Source organism: Penicillium subrubescens, assembly GCF_028828155.1.
Source record: "Penicillium subrubescens strain IBT 31985 chromosome Unknown utg000005l_segment0_segment0, whole genome shotgun sequence".
In the NCBI taxonomy this organism is placed as follows: domain Eukaryota; kingdom Fungi; phylum Ascomycota; class Eurotiomycetes; order Eurotiales; family Aspergillaceae; genus Penicillium; species Penicillium subrubescens.
Genome location: NW_026643155.1, coordinates 2,915,807 through 2,933,871, shown reverse-complemented (window position 1 = coordinate 2,933,871; position 18,065 = coordinate 2,915,807). Strand labels below are relative to the sequence as shown.

The 18,065-nt window shown below is 49.3% G+C and overlaps 6 protein-coding genes across 6 annotated transcripts; 2 read left to right on the top strand and 4 right to left on the bottom strand.

Moving 5' to 3' along the window:
- Positions 1–911: 911 nt before the first annotated feature.
- Positions 912–2,711, bottom strand: N7473_007569 (putative alpha-1,3-mannosyltransferase; the record flags this gene model as incomplete). The annotated part of the gene is made up of 1 exon (XM_057153509.1): positions 912–2,711. The coding sequence occupies one exon, from the start codon at positions 2,709–2,711 to the stop codon at positions 912–914; it is 1,800 nt and encodes a 599-aa protein (XP_057007847.1).
- A 1,860-nt stretch (positions 2,712–4,571) lies between these two features.
- Positions 4,572–6,053, top strand: N7473_007568 (ice-binding family protein; the record flags this gene model as incomplete). Its single annotated transcript, XM_057153508.1, has 1 exon — positions 4,572–6,053. The coding sequence occupies one exon, from the start codon at positions 4,572–4,574 to the stop codon at positions 6,051–6,053; it is 1,482 nt and encodes a 493-aa protein (XP_057007846.1).
- Positions 6,054–6,958: 905 nt separating this feature from the next.
- N7473_007567 (uncharacterized protein) lies at positions 6,959–9,321 on the bottom strand. Its single transcript, XM_057153507.1, has 5 exons — positions 9,134–9,321; positions 8,867–9,098; positions 8,460–8,818; positions 8,044–8,411; positions 6,959–7,974 (listed from the first exon to the last, which is right to left on the bottom strand). The coding sequence occupies exons 1-5, from the start codon at positions 9,268–9,270 to the stop codon at positions 7,040–7,042; spliced, it is 2,031 nt and encodes a 676-aa protein (XP_057007845.1). The 5' UTR covers positions 9,271–9,321; the 3' UTR covers positions 6,959–7,039.
- Positions 9,322–9,860: 539 nt separating this feature from the next.
- On the bottom strand, positions 9,861–13,084 carry N7473_007566 (uncharacterized protein; the record flags this gene model as incomplete). Its single annotated transcript, XM_057153506.1, has 8 exons — positions 9,861–10,628; positions 10,672–10,799; positions 10,906–11,455; positions 11,509–11,900; positions 12,041–12,263; positions 12,317–12,459; positions 12,511–12,790; positions 12,839–13,084. 8 exons carry the CDS (start codon positions 13,082–13,084, stop codon positions 9,861–9,863), a joined length of 2,730 nt encoding a protein of 909 aa, XP_057007844.1.
- A 1,168-nt stretch (positions 13,085–14,252) lies between these two features.
- N7473_007565 (beta-ketoacyl reductase) lies at positions 14,253–15,541 on the top strand (the record flags this gene model as incomplete). Its single annotated transcript, XM_057153505.1, has 3 exons — positions 14,253–14,516; positions 14,579–14,929; positions 14,981–15,541. 3 exons carry the CDS (start codon positions 14,253–14,255, stop codon positions 15,539–15,541), a joined length of 1,176 nt encoding a protein of 391 aa, XP_057007843.1.
- Positions 15,542–15,983: 442 nt separating this feature from the next.
- Positions 15,984–17,669, bottom strand: N7473_007564 (ER lumen protein-retaining receptor). The gene is made up of 3 exons (XM_057153504.1): positions 17,356–17,669; positions 16,955–17,262; positions 15,984–16,860 (listed from the first exon to the last, which is right to left on the bottom strand). The coding sequence occupies exons 1-3, from the start codon at positions 17,450–17,452 to the stop codon at positions 16,279–16,281; spliced, it is 987 nt and encodes a 328-aa protein (XP_057007842.1). The 5' UTR covers positions 17,453–17,669; the 3' UTR covers positions 15,984–16,278.
- Between the last annotated feature and the right edge of the window lie 396 nt (positions 17,670–18,065).

Genomic DNA, 18,065 nt, shown 5'->3' with positions numbered 1-18,065 from the left:
CTGGCCCCAAAGGATCTCAACTTTATGCAAGTTCCCATCACCGCGCTTTACGTGACTGAAGGAATAGCAAATACAAAATCAACAACCAAGCTGACCCCAGCTATGGCAGGGCGCTTACTCGGTAAACGTAAGGACATGGCGTAAGTGACTTAGATATCGCCATTTCTGTGAACAGGAGGCCTGCGACTCTCAATGTGTGGAGTGCAGATGCAAGAGGTTGAGTGCTTCACTCAACCAACTCTATCGCCTTCGCACAAGGCACGATACTGAAGTACTGAAGTTAGCGGGTAATAAGCCTCTGTGATTGGTTGCATGAATGGGGCGGGGTGGATCAGTCTGTCAGCCGGGTTCACGATTGGCAACGATTTAGATTAAGGCACGGCTCGACGCGCCCAGCTGCTTGGCAGAAGATGTTCGAAAAATGGCTGTCTTAGTGGGAATTCTAATCCCCTCGTTTTCATTTAATCCACCGACGTCCTCGTAAGTGTTTTATCCTCGCATCTCGCATCCCACGTCCTTTTCCCGCACCACCACCCCCATTGTTTTCGAAAGCATGTCTATGTATTCAACGATAGGGTGATGATGACCATACCTGCAGAAAGACAAAATTAGTTTGCGTCATACTCAGCTTCGCCTCAGTCTTTTTCGGATCTGGATCAAGCGAGTGTTCCGCATTGTCATTCATCGCTCGCGTTGGGTTATGGCCTAACGGGAATAATTTCCAATCACCAGCATCGTCGTTCAGTTCAAACCCATCACAGTCGAATGAAATTCAACGGCACGAAGTTGAAAGCATGACTTCCGCAAATAGTTCATTGCAAACGCTGCATGCAAGGACCGTCTACTTTGACTATCTCTGATCAATCGACATGCAGCAAAAAGAGAAAGGAAAAATGAAATAGCCGATATTATCATATCATTGCCATTTTAACCAGTTTCCCCAGCCACTCCGTCTCCTTATCTGTAAAATCCAGTGTCGCCGCATTTGACAAGCAGCACACATTGTTCTCCTCTAACTGCCATGCTCCTGGTTCCAACACTTCATTCGGCTCTTCCATAAACACCTCGAACTGACCGATCTCCTGTTTAGTTCCCGCATACTTATTCTTGTACAGCCACCCATTGAACCACAAAGGGCGCTTGTCGCGGTCCAGATGGAGGAGTTGGGGGCCGCAGATGGTGAGGTCAGCTTCATGACCAGGTGCCATTTTGCGGTATCGTTTCGTGGCGGTAGCCGTAAAGCCCTGGTTAAAGCCCTGGTCGAGGTCCGAGGCGGTTAGGTTGTTGGGTGGGTTGAAGTTTCTGGGATCCTGAACGACGCCCATTATGCCGGTTGCACCAGGGTGGAAAGCATAGGAGGTGTCGCCGGCGAGCTCCCAACCGATCCAGAAGGTCTCCTTGTCGCCTAGGTTTTCATTGGTATTAGTAAGATAGACGGGATGAGCTAAAATGGGGACGAGAGACAAACCATAGACCATATCATAGGTTCCCACAATCCCCGCCATCTTATTCCCATCCCTATCGGGCCCATTCATTCTGCTTACTAGTAATAAGGCAACAAAGTGTGTCCACTTATCCACAACTACAACACCGGACTCTTGCATATGCCCACTTTCCCCAGTCCACAACCTGCTCTGCCGTACCAGTTTCGAAATCGGCTTTGGCAAGATCAGCTGTAGCCACCTTTTTTTGCTCTCGGGCATGATCATCCTATCTTTAAAAAACAGGGCGCCCGTGCGCATGTAGTCCTCGTCATTGAAGAGCACCTCGGGATTGACGAAAAACAGTGAGTCTGCGTCGATGAAGATGACTTCGCGGAAAGACGAGAAGAGGATGGAGAACGGCTTACCGGCCCATCCGGTGAGCCGCCAGCCCTCATCGCTGACCATAGCGGAGAGGTCACGCGTCACCACGCCAGGGAGAGCTTCGAGCTCGGCTCGGAAGTCTTCGCTCAAGTCGCTGTCGCCGAGATACATGATTTCGACGGGCAGCTCGCAACCAAGGGTGCGGAGAGAAGGGATAGCAACGAGGAGGAAGGGCGCGTGGTTGTCGCCCGCCGTAAACACGATGCCGCGACCTCCACGGTGTGAGGATATGTGCAGGCTCATATGATCTCCGAAGTATGGGCTCGTCCACGGAAATAACAGCGCGGAGAATTTGGCGAGGAAGTGACGATAGGATTCGTATTTGTGGAGCGCCTCAGGAAAGGTTTGCTCGCTGAATTTAGCACGCATATAAGGGACGAGATTGTCCCGAACGTAGGTATTATCATTGTCTTCAATGACGAGGTGGAGTTTCTCCCAGGCTTCGAAAAATTGTCTGTATGCGCGCGTGCGTAGACCGAGCTCACGCAGCTTCTCCACACCCGTGCCTATCACGGGCCGCAGGAGCTCTCGGAGGTACATTTCGTTGGGAATTATAGAGAAGAGGTAGTCGAGGGCGGTGTCGAAGTCGTCCGGGAATGGATGCCTCGACTCCGTATTCTTGGTATATTCAGAGGTCTTCAGGAGAGATTGCTGTGAATCCTTATCTTTTATCAGTGCAGACTCAACATAGGCCTGCGGTTCCACTGGCGACGTTACGATGAATTCTTCTTCAAACGTATTTTGCGATGTTGAACCCTGCCACCATACCTCCGCAGATCTTACAATTGCGGGTCGAATCCGCCAGAGTCTGTCCTTGGCCATGCTAAAAGTCGTCCGCGTACTCATTGCATCCGGAGCCGAAGAACCAGTCCAAAAGACAAAGTATGATATTATTAAGCACCCCGCTGCTGCAAAAATGAGGTGAATGGTCCGCAAAACCATGCATTTCCGTCTTGTTTTGCCTTTGAACCTTGGACATGGTGGGTGGGATCGGCCTTCTTTGAGCGGTGTTGAATGCTGCGGGAGATATGAGTTAATCATCGCGGTGGGAGCATTATTGTGACGACAGTAATGGGAAAGGGATCGGGGATTTCGTGGACGGGCGATTTTAGATGTAGTAGGGTAAAGAAATTGAGGAACTCGAGATACCGGCCGCCTGGTGGAGGTTTTAACCAACCACTTATCAAACGCATTCCAAGAAAACGCCATTATCCTTTACGGTCCCGAACCATCACCAGTCAATGCAAACACTGGCGAGATATCCTGTTTCTCGGCGACTTGTACCGGCAGAATGAATTTAGCTGCATTCCGTGTTTAGTAAAAGGTGGGGAAGGCCCCGGCTGCTGTCGTCGAAGATTGGGGGAAGGCTCTCCAGCTCCGACGACAATGGTCATACCAGTCTGGGAATGCATTTACATTCTGACCGTTGGAAATATTGCATATCTACTACTTAAATCGCACGAATTCCGTCCCGTCCCACGGCACGTGATCTTGACAGCTGTCATACCTTGAGCAACCTAGGGCCAGCTTGACAACACATACTCAGTAAGGTGTCCTCGGCCTCGCAGAATGCGGAAATGCCTTACTAACCATTATTGTTCTTCTTTGTGGCTTCTTCCCAAAAAATCAGAATTCGGTTTTTGCCACTGAACATCACAGTATTCAATTGTGCTGTTAAAGGGGTGTCTTCTGCCCATTCCTGAGATTTCACTCGCATCACAAAAGTACGAAGCGACCTCCATTGGACACGACTCAGCATTCTGCAAAACAAGCTGACAAGGGTTTGTAGCTATAACTAGAATACTGTTTGAAGAGGTGTCTTCTGCCCATTCCTGAGATTTCAGTCGGATCACAAAAGTACGAAGAGACCTCCATTGGACACGACTCAAATTCTGCAAAACAAGCTGACAAGGGTTGGTAGCTATAGCTAGAATACTGTTAGAAGGGGTGTTTGCTCGACTAACGCGTGCTTCAGCCTCCTATTGCTCTCATTCTTGGGCAGTGACATTTCTTCATGCTCTCAAATCCTGATCGCTTGTATTCTATTCTCTTTATTCTTATACCAGCAAATTTCTAATATTGTTAATTCAATTGTATATCTTCTCTACAGCCAAATAAAATTTACATGAACAGTCAATATCAAAAGGTTAATTGGCCTTAAATATATATTGAAAGTACGCGCCCAACAAGAGTGATGCTCATTTCTTTGCATATAGTTTCTGTATTTGTGGATTCATTTACCCGACCCCTCGCCGAAGTTGATTTTACCACTAGACTAAAACACGAATATGTACTCAGTCTCGTGTAAGGTAATTTATAAGTGACTGCCGAAGCAATTTACAGGCTACTGCAACTATCTGTATGCGTGTGCGTACACGTATAGCGTACCACTTCCTGGAATGAACTTATAGCTCTCCAACGAGGTACTTTAAGAGGGATTAAGTATGCCTGCTCCTTGCAGAGTGGCATATTTCACTCTATAGTATTCTCCTTGGTCGAAATAAGGCGCCATATCTCAGCCTAGCCTTGGCATTGCAAAAGACCGGGCCCTTGGGAATTACTGTATTTACATTGATAGAATGTGGAAAATCATGGTATTCAAGGACCTCCTTGAAAATAGAATCTGGAAGTATTTAAGGGGCATACTGCGATGTACATCACTACTCCAGTTTACTTATTGCATTGAATTTGTGGAAACCGAAAATCATGTTCCTAAAGCTCCTCACTTCCGCTCTCCTCTTCTCTACCTTCAGCAATGCACTGGCACCAGTTGGCCTGGGCACGGCTGCGGCCTATCTGGTTCTTGGTGGCCAAGCAGTGACAAACACAGGCCCAACGATTGTTGACAGTGGTGGCAATCTTGGAGTCTCTCCGGGAACGTCTGTCACCAACTTCCCTCCTGGAGTAGTAGTTCCCCCAGGAGTAATCCACATTGCCGATGCCAGCGCAGCTCAAGCACAGTTGGATCTGGTGACTGCATATAATGATGCAGCTGGTCGGCCATCTGCCACGCTGGAACCGACAGACCTTGGTGGTCTAACCCTTACTTCCGGTGTATATCAGTCTGTCCCAGGTAGAGGTCCAATGACCATTACAGTCGGTCGCACTCTCACGCTTGACGCTCAAGGAGACCCGAATGCGGTTTGGATCTTTCAAACCGACTCCTCCCTCATTACTTACAGCGGCTCCCGAGTGCTGCTGATCAATGGTGCCCAACCTTGCAATGTCTTCTGGCAAGTGGGAAGTTCTGCTACCCTCGGGACAACAAGCACTTTCGTTGGGACCCTCATGGCACTCTCATCTATCTCGGCTCAAACAAACGCGGTAATTCAAGGACGTCTTCTTGCACGTAATGCGCAAGTGAGTCTGGACAGCAATACAATCACTCTTCCGAATTGTGCCATCATCACATCGACCACTTCCACATCGACCACTTCCACATCGACCACTGCCCTATCTACCACTACCACTACCACGTCGACCACTACGGCGACAGGGCCAATCATTACACTGCCTATCATAGGTCCCATAGGTCCCATTTTAGGCGGCGGCATTGGCAACGGCGGCGGCATCAGCGGCGGCATCGGCAACCACAACGGTGGCGGCGGCGTCGGCAACGGCGGCGGCGGCATCGGCAATGGCGGCGTCGGCGGCGACGTCGGCAGCGGCAATGGTAATGGCAATGGCGAGGGCAAGGGCAAGGAAATAGGAAATGGCAACAGTGTCCCATTGCCCATCAGCGAGCATAACCACTACCACGACCAAGGTTATGACCAATATGGAGCATACGGCGACCACCAATATGGAGCATACGGCGACCACCAATATGGAGCAAACGGCGATCACTATGGAGCAAACAGCGATCACTATGGAGCAAACAGCGATCACTATGGAGCAGACAGTGATCACTATGGAGCAGACAGCGGTCACTATGGAGCAAACAGTGATCACTATGGAGCAGACAGCGGTCACTATGGAGCAGGCAGCGGTCACTATGGAGCAGACAGCGGTCACTATGGAGCAGGCAGCGGTCACTATGGAGCAGACAGCGATCACTATGGAGCAGACAGCGATCACTATGGAGCAGACAGCGATCACCAATATGATCGAACGGCAAAAATGGAGGATGTGCAGGAGGCAATCCAGCACGCCCAGGAAGCTGCTAACTTATACAATGCACGCCATTAACATTGTTGAAGATAGCAGAATTATGATATTTACTTTTATTCATGGGGATTGGAGATCATTCAGGGACCTTTGGCGAGGTTATGTCATCTAGAATAATCAGGTCAGGAAAAATTGATTGGTGCGGAGTACTCTTGCAGTAGGTAGACTAGTTATGCCAATCTCCCTAGCATAAGCTTCTCGACCTGCGTAATGCGACGGTCAGCTCTGCGATGCTTTATCAAAATCAGCTCAATGGGTCGCCTCTGTTTCCGTCTTAGACATATTGGAATTTGGCTTGGTTGCATTTACTGGTGTGAAAACATCAGATACGTCGTATCTTGTCTTTACTGCGAGAGCGAGCACGTGGGCCGAGCCTGATGGTATTATAGTGAGGGATGAGTTGAAGACAGGAAAGGGGTTGAGAATTGTGGAGTTAATGATGGATGCAATGGACTCTAACAATACTTTGAGATTGATGCTGGAAATATATAAAAGTAAGGAGTAAGCAAGAGCCCGATAGGTATACAAAATTTTGTATGCGACCTATGGTATCTAGATTGTTTAATTTATCATTTCAGGACCATCCTTACTGATCCAGCGGCTTTTTCGCTTAACACAATTTATACGCGGCTCTTCGATCGAGTGCGTATCATAGAAATGGTGTCGCAGATGAGACACATCTGGATACGCTCTTTCTTGCAGCAAGGGTGCGGATAGGAAATCTCAGTCGAAGATTTCAATAAGTCCAAGTGAGTATTAATATTATGAAGAAGGGTCGCTTTACTCGACCACTGTTGGAATCTTTTATCTGCTTTTTGGCCCCACACTTCAAGTGCACGGCTTGATTATAGGGCCGGTAATCCTGAAGGTAGCTGATGTTCATAACGCAAAGACAAATCACATTTATGGAATATTCAATGGACAATAGGTCATTATTATGCTCTGGCAGTGTTCACTCTAGCCTCAGTTCAATGACTATAGAACACAACGAGAGCTGCGCCAATCCGCTAAAGAATGATTTGGTGGCACTCCGCTTGGTGCAGCATGTACTCTGGAAGTCTAAACAGCACTTCCGAACAGCCAGGAATATCGCACTGGCGACCATTCGGAAAGATTTGTGGAAGCTTATGGGTTCTAAAATGCTTTTGCAGCCCGTTCTTCCGGGAATATCGAAATTGCTTTGCCGTGGGATGTATATCGGTGACCCCTAAGCACACTGGACATTCAAGGCCGGTGACGCTCTTCATTGGGAATGGTTGCGGTTCAGTCTTGATAGCCGGCATGGACTCAAAATTTACTCGCTTTCGTAGGGACTTCGGTACATGGAGTCCGTGAAGTCGTAGTCGTAGCTCTAGTGACCGGATCCGGTCTTCAATCAACTCAGCATCATCGATGTTGTCAACATCTCTGTTCTTGAATTCAAGTTCTGCGAGCTCTTTTCTTTCCGGCTGTATATGTGACGTGTCCGGTTGGAATTTCACAGATGTTCCCTGGTAGTTTTGGTCGATAATGTGGTTCCCAATGTTCTCAAAAAACTCGTTGCGGACTCTTTCCTTCGCCTCGTCATGAATTTTCTTCCTTCGAGCCTTGACTCTCCTTTGAAGGATGAGAAATGCGTTATATCGTCCAGCATCAGCACATTTTGCTTTATTTAGTTGATGGAATTCAGCAATAAGGTCGTTCCGAAGTGCTTGACACTCTCGTTTCAATTGATCGAGCTCCTTGTCGTTTTCAAGGGACCTCCTCTGTGGCTCTGTGAGATGCTGAGGTGCGGATGCATCCCGTGTTAGGCTTGAGTTGCAAGCAAGCTTGAGTAGGGCATCTCTAGCAGGGGTCTCCATGAAGGCAGATTGAGTATCATCTCTGACAGAGACATAGTAGGCAAATGTACCGCTCCGCTGATGTCCCATTATGACGTTCCGTGAATGTTCATCCAGATGCCCTACAGTGGCAATGTTAGTGCATAACGGTCAGAGAAAAGTGAGAAAATTCGTGTTGAATCTGTTCGTACTTAAATTGGCAGCAGCCCCTTTCCGATATTTGTAAAAAGTTCCTTTTTGTTTGGACCCAGCTGAAATGCTTGTAGACTTTTCATATTCTAGCGCCGTGCCAAAATTGAGTGCGCGTCGTGGATCGGTGATCCAAAGACCCCCTTCATTCTTCACAGCTCTTCTAAAGATTGGGATTTCTTTGACAGCCTCTTTGAAGTGAATAGGGGTACTAAGCCGGTGCTCCGGGACCTCTGTGAGGTTCCAAATATCTCGCGGACATTTAATGCGCTCGCTAGCAAAAGCATTATCGAGAAAGGCATATTCAAGAATATCCTGAATAACACAAAGGCCCAGGTTATCGTTCCGTTCTGTGTAGGTGAAAACAGGTCTGCTTTTGTCAGGATTGTGCGTGTCTCTCATAGATTGTGCTTCTTACGGTACGCCTTTGTTCCTCTTGCCTTTGTTAAGCCTATGTGTGACTCTCATGAGGAGCACCTGGCACGTCGGATTGTCGGGATTTTTCACCATATACAATTCAATATCCTTCCATTTCAAGGCATCGTTACTCCTCATATAGCCGGAAGACTCAACCAGTGTTCCAGGTCGAGCTGATGTAGAAGTCATCATTTTCCGCAACGTGCTTAATTGGCCTTGGCAGCGAAACGTAGGGAATGCAATATCACACACGGCAAGGAGGTGATAGGTTGAGTACAAGAGATCGTCAATGTTGACTGATGGCTGCGTTTTACCACCCAGATCAAGCTCGTACTCGTCGGTAAGTGTGGTGCATACGAGCTTCAATAGTAAGTATTTATCGTTGAGAAGGTTTAAGATAGTACTTACCATAGTCATCTTTCGACGAAGATCGTAAGAAAATTCGCGGCGCATTTCTTCACACCAATACATTCTGAAATATCTTGCGAAAACAAGGAATGTGGACTGATATTCAACATTGTGGTTGTCGAGATACCATCGAAGAAATCCTTCAACTACCCGTAATGTGATATTCTTGAGCCATGTTTGAGCATCGGGTGGGTCCAGTCTTTGGGTAAACCTGGCATTATTTGTAAGTGACCTGGAAAGAGAAAGTGAGAGGATAGATCGACCAACTTGCGAAAATTGCGTTCTATGTGCTTCAGATTTTGTTTTGTAGCTTCGGCATGGTCACTGTTGACTTGCGTATCTGGTTGGTGAACGAATAAGTTCCAGTCGATTTCAGTACGCTTAGCTCGAGTTTTTTTGGGCATCGTGAACGATTACACTTCTGTTAGGTATAACAACAGTATCTCTCTTCGCTCTCTTGGAGAAAATTAGATATGACTATGACCTTAACTGATCATTCAGGCTTATTTATACCTTTTGCCCTATGATTTTACGCACTGGGTACTTGAGTATGTACACATATTTATGGAAACTACGCTAAGCCTAATTTGGCTACCGCCGTGGTGTCCGAGACGCTAGGTGAAAAGACCACGATTCTCCCTCCAAAAGCCACGCACAATCGTGGTCTTTTCATCGTCACCCCTAATTACTCCGTAGATTAGTCATTATTATGCCCACATAAATTGCCAACTAGGGGCTTTATAGCAATTCAGACTGGTTGATATCCAATTGGTGCGCGGTATGATTACTAAGCAGTATTTCCGACTAAATGTTGAGGCCTTGGTGCCCTAGGCTTCAGTTTTGTGTTACCTTCTTTATCTCCCCCTTCTCGTGCACATCATGTACGTACATCTTCTTCTGTGTTCTTCATAAATTGCCAAATTATTGTCCAGGCTTCTAGCATGTGAAGTACAATGAATGTTGTCTGATCAACTTGCTACATCGACCTCCTGTCTCAATTGCTGATCCATTCACCAATCCACCTGCGCATCCACTCCGGCTGGATTGGACGCAGGCCAGCCAGCGTTTGACTCTCGCATACACTTTTATCAATTGCCAGTCTGCCGTAGGATCCTTTCTCCCAACCGGTGACGAGGAGCTGATGATAGAATTCCAGCAACCTCACCGCAGGATTCTGGGAAAAGAACGCGTCCATATTCACTCCGTCCTGATTAAGTTCACCTGCACTTTTTTGCAGCCTCGTCAGCCACTCCTCGAACGGAACGGCCACTACCTTCTTCCCCAGCGTTGACAATTCCTCCACAGTCGCAGGAACTAGATCTTGCCATGCAACAATTTCCGGATTGACACAATGAAAGACAGACAACGCACCCGTTCCTATACTCAAAGCTTTGGAGAGCTCGACCAGAATTACTGCCAATTCATCAACAGGCACCCAGTCGACCATTTCCATCCGGCCACCGCCTAGAGAATCTGGCAGGACACCGAGATGGTACGAGCTGATAACCAGACTAGGTAGCCACTCAGTCCGCGCCCAAGCTCCTTCCGGACCCTGAGCTCGGCCTGGGACTTGGCCGATGCGCGCTACGACTAGGCGTATATGTGGCAGAGTGGTTGCTGCGTGAGCGAGAATGCGTTCTGCGAGATATTTGCTTTGCCCATAGCCCATGGGAGCCGGGGAGGTCAGTTCTGGGAGGATATCCTCCGAGATGATTCCGGTAGCGGAGCTGACGGCGCTTTTATTGATGAGAGGGAAGGAGCGCTGGGTTATGTTTTGCCTGGCGAGCGAACGCGACCAGATTTACCAGTGCTTGTAGACTGGGCTGGAAGAAAGGCAGTGGTTGATTGAAGTCGACTGGCCAGGCACCGTGAATGATTTGCGTTGCTTCGCGTAATAGAGCCTGGAAGTTGCGATTTCCAGTCCATAGTATGGCTGTGTCAGATCGGCTGTTAGGAAAGTGACCCGGTCTGGATCAAGCGTGGTATGTATTCCCCGCTGGAGATTCCGAGTTCTCTGTAAAGATTCAGAGTTCGCTGACCGTTGAGGCAGGAGATGTGGGCGACTTCAAGGTTATCCAACAACTGTGCTAGCACAAAGGATCCCACTGTTCCAGTAGAGCCAGTGAGAATGACAGTCTTTTTGGATGTCTGATTAGACTCAGGTGATGGCTCTGCAGGCTCCAAAGCGAGATGGTCAATCTGTTCCTCATAGTGCTGTAGCATCTCTTGAAATACAACCGTTTGATCCTGTCCGGCATCTGCCGTTGTATCTTGGCAGATCTGGGTGGTCAACAAGGTGATTGAGGGGTTGCGATAAATGACCGAAGGAGAGATAGAAGCACCAAGGCGTGATCGGATGGCCGCACTCAGCCGCGGTAGCTGAAGCGAGTCCATACCCTGATTGAAGAAATCAAGTTCGTCGTTAAGATCAGACGATTCCATAACGTCTCTCATCATCGAGCGCAGGGCAGACGTGACATACTCCCGACTAAGTGGCGTATCAGACGGCAATACTGATTCACTCTCATTATAGAGTGCCTCAATCTGATCGGCATATAGTTGAAGAGTTCCCGCGCGTTGTATAGTGCCCTTGGCGGCACGCAGCATGGGCATGTCTGGATCAAGTACAAGGATCTTGGAACGGGCGATCCGGGCATGAGCTGGACAATGGCGATTAGCTTCCTCAACAGTAGCCAGATCTTGTGGGCAAAATTCTCCTTGGCTGAAGTATCCTCTGCCACCTGTTGAAGCGCTTCTGGGATGGACTCCGCGATGAGACAAGCCTCGACACGTTTGTTGCCAGCCACCAAGGCACCACGCACGTCGGGATGCGCGGTGATCTCAGCCTCGAATGAGATTGGATTAGTCTTCTCGCGATTGAGCAGGACGATGAGATCATCTCGACGACCACGGTGCATCCACAGGTCTGGCAGCTCTGGATGTGGGCTGAACAGATCACGCGTCTCAAACTCTTCCAGATCGGGCGAGAGGGCAAAAACAGACTGCGCGTCAGGAAAATCCGACGATCGACGTACTACCAGCCCTTCAAGTCATCCATGCGATGCCGAAACTCTGCTTGCATCGCCGGATGAAACCGCAGGTACCGCAAGGTCTCGGATGGTGGATGTAGATCTCCGTCAGCACTCTGGAGCTGAGGCAAGGCTCCACACTCACTTGATCCCAAGCCTGAGTAGACTGAGATTCCTGAAGCGACAGCACACTCTCCGGCACTCGGGGGAAGAGCACCACCCGGTGGGTAGCATGAAGGCCCAGTCAAAGTGTCCGTATCGCACCGCTTCAAGAAGCCAGCAGTCGACGGCGGTCGGCCGGGCAGAGGAAGCACGGGGATGCTGTCTTTGAATAATGGGAGAAGGAGGCCCCACCCAATGCCTGCAATCTGTTCAGGGAGTCAACGCCTGAACGAAGTATGCGACCCAGTAATCCACTCACATGAAAAGCCGGTAGCAATGAAAAGAACTCGCCACGCAAGATGAGGTCATTAATCCGCATAGTTCCTTCAGGAGCGGGCAGGGTGTTGGCTCTGACGATGCGCCAAAAGAATTCATGTGTATAAATTATGGGCTTTGGAATTCCTGACTTGAGTAGGAGCTTATGCAATACAACCATACGTGCAAAATGCCTACCTGTTGAGCCTGAGGTGTGTAGGATCAGGACAGGCTGATCGCGAATAACATCAAGGGGTTTTTGCTCGTAAACATAGACATAAGGGATGATTGTGTCATCATGCTTGAACAATTCTTTGAGTGATGGAATCTGTATCGTGCTCGTAGTGTTCTCGCGTACGAAACCGGTCACCAGGGGTGGTTCAGGGTCGGGCGTTAATAGAATCCTGCACTTGGTGCGCGCTATAAGCTCTTTTTGGGCCACAATGCTATTGCGTGGAGAGGGGAAGAACATCTGCTCCTAGATTAGCTGAAGTCCAAGATCTCAAGTTTACGTCTCCATAAGCACCTTATATCCCAGTTTAATGACAGCCACAAGGACAATATGATACCGTAGATCGTTGGGGCCAACATAGGCCAACGTCTCGAATGATTGGCTCTCTCCAAGCTTATCTTTCAAAAGACGGGCCACGCGATTAACAGCGGTGCGCATCTGGCCGTAAGTTGCTGCTTGAAAGCCTTTGGTATACGAAGTACCGACGGGATGTCTAACCCACACGCGGTCTGGGTGGGCTTCTGCTCGGCGATCAAGCATTGTAGGTATTGGAAGCAGCTGAGACATTTTGAAAGCTCGCTTATCAATAGAAACAATAGAGATAGAGACAAACTTATATCGGTGGGGCGGTCTTTGGGACGATAGTGAGTATACAGGGACAATGATGTGTGAGAAACTTCCATAGGGAACAAAACATCTATATAATGAAAAATTGTATACAAAATAAGCTTGTCTCAGCATAGAGCACCGTAGCACGCAGCCAGAATCTGCTAGTTCAGTTATGGCTTAGGTGTATTTGATCGGGAATTGCTCAAGTTGATTGATGGAAACTATTTGCAGCACTTTGCAGCGCCGAGTTTCGGCATACAATCAATGACAGTCAGTCTGGACCTTCTTTTTCCAGCCTGTGGCGGCTGACTGGAGTCATGCACATTTGTTATCACTCCGCATTTTAGCTTTCGGGGAATTATAAACGGATCCAGTCAGTCGTTGTCACGAATCTTCTCCCTGTGGCTGATTGGGTGGTGTTGTGGACAATACTTTTTATGAACGACTCTACGCGAGGGGGTTTATGCGAGCTCTATGTTCAATTCAAACGCCGATCATAGAATACCTCTTGTTCTTTGAATTAGAATCGGTCATTTCCATCTATGTACTCTGATCATCATAGAGTTGAACTAATACTTTATCCTAAGATAATCCCTTTAGAGTTGTATATCAGTCTGAATATCCAAGGAAGACAGCATAATGCCAGTCTCAATGAGTTATGCGCAACGGTCAAGCACATCTCCAGCTTGCGGTAGTGCATGACTGCCCCCATTCCGGAGCACCTGTGCCCGCTCAGGCCGACACATGTCGACCACTAGCTGTGAGGATGGGGCAAACGGATCCTGATCCCCAATGATATGGACAGTTGAAATCGCAATTTTGAGTGTTCCATCTGGGCGGAAACCCCACGCCTGGGCAAGAGGGGCATTTACCTGTTCATCAGTCTGGAGAAGGGCCAAATAGTGATCGTGGTGCCCCCGCACGAGCTCGCTAAGAGGTGATGATGCATGCTGCACGTTTATAGGTTGGGTGATGAGCGGTACAACGCTGTTAAACAGTACAGCCAATTGGACGCGAGGACGACGCCCGGCCAGTTCATCGCATAGCAAAAGGCTGGCTATCAGTGCAGCACCTTCTGAGAATCCAATCAAGCCATCATATGGTCCATCTTCCTCAAGTACAGCACGCAGCTCGTCTAGCGCGATCGAGACTTCTTCGGGATGGCCGTTTTGGTACCAGCACAAATACGGCGGCGGATATACGCCCGATATCCCCGGGGCGGGAGCGCAGGCATTTTGGGCATCGAAAAAATCAAGTTCATGTTGTGCTAGGCGACGACGTAGCGAGCCTAAAGAATCAGGATTCCTTTTTAGAAAATAAGGAGCTTTCGGAAGAGAAATCAGTCATCCAAATTGAGCCTCAAGTATATCCGAGTTGGTTCCTTTTCACGACGACCCCTCTCGCCTGTTCTATATTCTGAAGCAGGTCTCCACCCTTCAGCTCGACCAAAGCATCCGACGGCCATCCCTTAAACAAGTCTGGTCAGCACCTCGGTCCATCGAGGCCATCCAGTGGGCGCAGAAACCCGCCCAGCACGTCAACGGCATTATCACCTTCCACTCCGATGACCGCGTCCCTGTCACGCCTGGGCTTGCAAACCCACTGGCCCTCGACGGAGATGCCACATACCTCCTAGCCGGTGGCACAGGCGGACGAGGAGCCAATCTAGCGAGATTCCTCGCCCGCAAGGGTGCCAAAAACCTTGCTATCATATCTCGATCGGGCTCATCCACTGCAAGTGCCGAGTCAGTCTTTCAAGACTTGACGGCGAAGGGCGTATAAGTCAAGTTCTACGCAGCCGATATATCGGATGAGACAGCCATGCAGCAGGTGATAGATGAATGCACCAACGAGATGCCACCCATTCGTGGTGTCTTGCAGTGTGCTGCCGTGCTCGAAGACTCCATCTACCATAATATGACGCATGTGCAATGGCGAACTGCCACCCGGCCCAAGATGCACAGCTCAATGATCCTCCATCGACTCCTGCTACAGCACGACCTGCGATTCTTCGTCATGCTCAGCTCAATCGCTGGCGTGGTGGGTAACCGCAGTCAAGCCAACTACGCGGCTGGCAATACGTTCCAAGATGCCCTGGCCCACTACCGCCGTAGTCGGGGTCTGCCGGCTGTTAGTATCGATCTCGGCCTGATGTTGGGTATCGGTCTCATTGCTGAGCGCGGTGGTGCAACCAAACTGAAGAAATGGGAGGCAGTGGGTATCCGTGAGGCAGAGTTCCACGCCCTCTTGACAGCGGCTATGACGGGACTTGGGGTGGCTCGCCGGTGCCCACGCAGCTCATTTCAGGTCTCCCCACGGGAGGGATTCTTGAATCCGAGGGTCTGGAGTGGCCGTTCTACTTTGATGACCCGCGTTTTGCGTACTTGAAGAAGAAAGACCTCGACCAGACAAAATAAATGACGGCTATTGGTGGACAACAAGGAGGCAGTATTGCGGCGCTGGTGTCGCAGCTGGGTAAAGTTCATTCCAAACGTGAGGCCACCGATGTTATTGTTGAATGCCTGAAGCAGCGACTTGCTCGGGAGTGACAGACAGCGGTCGAGAATATTGATGCCAGTCAGCCCTTGCACAGCTACGGTATTGACTCTCTTCTTGCTGTGGAGATTCGAACGTGGATCTTGGTGAATCTGCAGATGTCTTGGGTGGTGGCAGTATTCATGCTCTCGCAGACCGCATTGCTGGTATCTCGAAGGCTGTTCCAGGTGTTTTATAGAATATACCTCAAGATGACAAGGTAAGTTAAGGAAAAAGTTGATGTCGTGCGATTAGCCTCAATTTTGATGTAGCTATGGATCATAACGTTAACTTAGGACAATCTTCTGCCTGACCCTTCAGGCATGAATCTATAAATTGTCTACTTTGCAAGGGTAGAAGCATGGACAATCATCTAACAAGCATTGCTCGTTCCATAAATGCAACCGTGATGTCATCAGCATCAGGCACTCTGTACCCAAAAGAAAAAGAAAAAAGTGGATAACGGAACAAAACAGCTAAATATACTCAAAACCAGCCCGACTCCACCCCCGGAGCAGCTCCGCCCCGCTCCGCTCCGCTGTCACTCCAACCATGATTCCTTTCTGGAAATCAACCCCGCGGGAGCCAAATTAACCAGTGATGCGAGTGCGCGGAGCATGATCACGATCGTCCAGATAATCATCCGCCAACACACCCTCAATACCATTCTCATCCTCATCATGACCCCCATACCGACCTTGATTCTCTAAGGTATCATCCGCCGCAATCGAGATTCCCCGCGCTCCCCACCGGTTACTATTGGCCCGGCCATCGCCACCCTCCTCGTCCTCATTTAGATGCTGCTCCTCGTCCGTTGATGCGCGACTCGTGCGGAAGTTCATCACCCGGTTCACCAGCCAGCTCTTGCTAAAGTCCTCCGAGTCCACGACACCGCCGTTGCGCAGCTTCACCCGCTGTCGCGAGTAGTACACCCACGCGAAGTCGACGTAGAATGCAGTTTGCACGATGCCGAAGACGAACGCGATCAGATCCCAGAAGTGCTCTTTCCCGAAGCCGCGCACGAGCCAGTTGAGGATGTAGAAGGCGCGGTAGGAGCCCAGTGCGGCGAGGTAGTATGAGTCAATCACAGTTGGGACTGTAGTTTGTCGGAGGAGGAGAAGCTGCGGGAGAACACAGACGGACTCGAGGATGATGGAGAAGGCCCAGAGGAGCTAGTACTCAAAGTTTCCTTGTTAGCAAGTCACTCTATCTAGGCAGATGTGGATATCCGCAGTTGATAGGGCTGGTATTTGTCCCACTACTTACCTCCAAGAACCAGTGAGGTGGGAACTTTCGTTCAAAGATGAGGATTGCAATCGGCGACAGCACAATGGAGATAAGCACGGAGTAGGTTCCGAGCTTCCAAGCTCGCTCGCGCTCCCTTGTGCGCGGGAAGACCTTCATCATAATGAAGATAGTGTAAAAGGCGGAGGTAATGAAGAACAGCTTGAACGAGACATTCCAAATCACCGCCTTGCCGTACGTCCGTACTGACCACGTTTCCGGATTTAATAGATCGAGATACCGCGTCACAAATACTACAGCATAGAGAAGCTGTGTAAGAAGCGATACACCTGTACCGTAAGGAAATGTGTTAGCTTCAATCTCTATCTTCGATTCGCAGGTTCGGTCTGATCTCCGGATCCCTTGTGAGAAAGACACCTTACCTTCAGCACTTTTGTTCTTATGAATAGCCCAAATCAGTAGACAGATCGAGCCAAGATGGGAAAGATCCGCCAACACGCGAAACACGTTCCACGCCATGGCGGGCAGAGGGAACGGGAGGTTGGGAGGATGTTGTTAGGTGCGCTCAGTTGCGGGGTGAGCGGTGGCAGGGCGACAGAGTTAATTGGCGGGAATAGGATTGAAACCGGTTCAATCAATATAGATCAAGGCAAATAATACTCAGAATTCTTCCGGGAGGTGAGTTCGCAAGTTGCGCAGAGTGTCGGGTGTGGCAAGTTGAATCGAGTGTGTTGCCTGGCGGCAGAGCCTCGAAGGGGAGCTCTCCCCGGCCTCTCGTTATCAGCAATCTGAGCTTGGGCCATCCCTCACGTGAGCGATGACGTTAGCCTCATTAGCCTTAGCCTATAGATAGGTCGCCTCGGTGTTTCGGTCGTGATCACCGAGTGTTTTGGGGCCACCGATTTATACCCTGTGTGCCTCGCTGCATTGAGGTGTGTTCACGGCGGGGCCTTGAATCCATTGAAATGGAGTTGGCCAAGTCTGTATTTATATTCGGGACTTGGTTCAGTCTTTCGCACAATGTGTTCTTGTGGGGTCCGTTATGCACATCACAAAATGTCCCGCTGGCTCGAGGGAGCCATTGTAGAGCAAAGCCTTTTTCTAGGCAAATGATTTCGTTCCACGATTAATT

Coding starts and splice junctions, on each gene's coding strand:
- N7473_007564 (XM_057153504.1), bottom strand. CDS start 17,452: ATGGCGTGGAACGTGTTTCGCGTGTTGGCGGATCTTTCCCATCTTGGC. Junction 17,263..17,355: donor TAAGAACAAAAGTGCTGAAG/GTAAGGTGTCTT, acceptor CTTACGGTACAG/GTGTATCGCTTCTTACACAG. Junction 16,861..16,954: donor CACCTCACTGGTTCTTGGAG/GTAAGTAGTGGG, acceptor TTTGAGTACTAG/CTCCTCTGGGCCTTCTCCAT.
- N7473_007567 (XM_057153507.1), bottom strand. CDS start 9,270: ATGCCCAAAAAAACTCGAGCTAAGCGTACTGAAATCGACTGGAACTTA. Junction 9,099..9,133: donor ATAGAACGCAATTTTCGCAA/GTTGGTCGATCT, acceptor TTCTCTTTCCAG/GTCACTTACAAATAATGCCA. Junction 8,412..8,459: donor AAGAGGAACAAAGGCGTACC/GTAAGAAGCACA, acceptor TGACAAAAGCAG/ACCTGTTTTCACCTACACAG.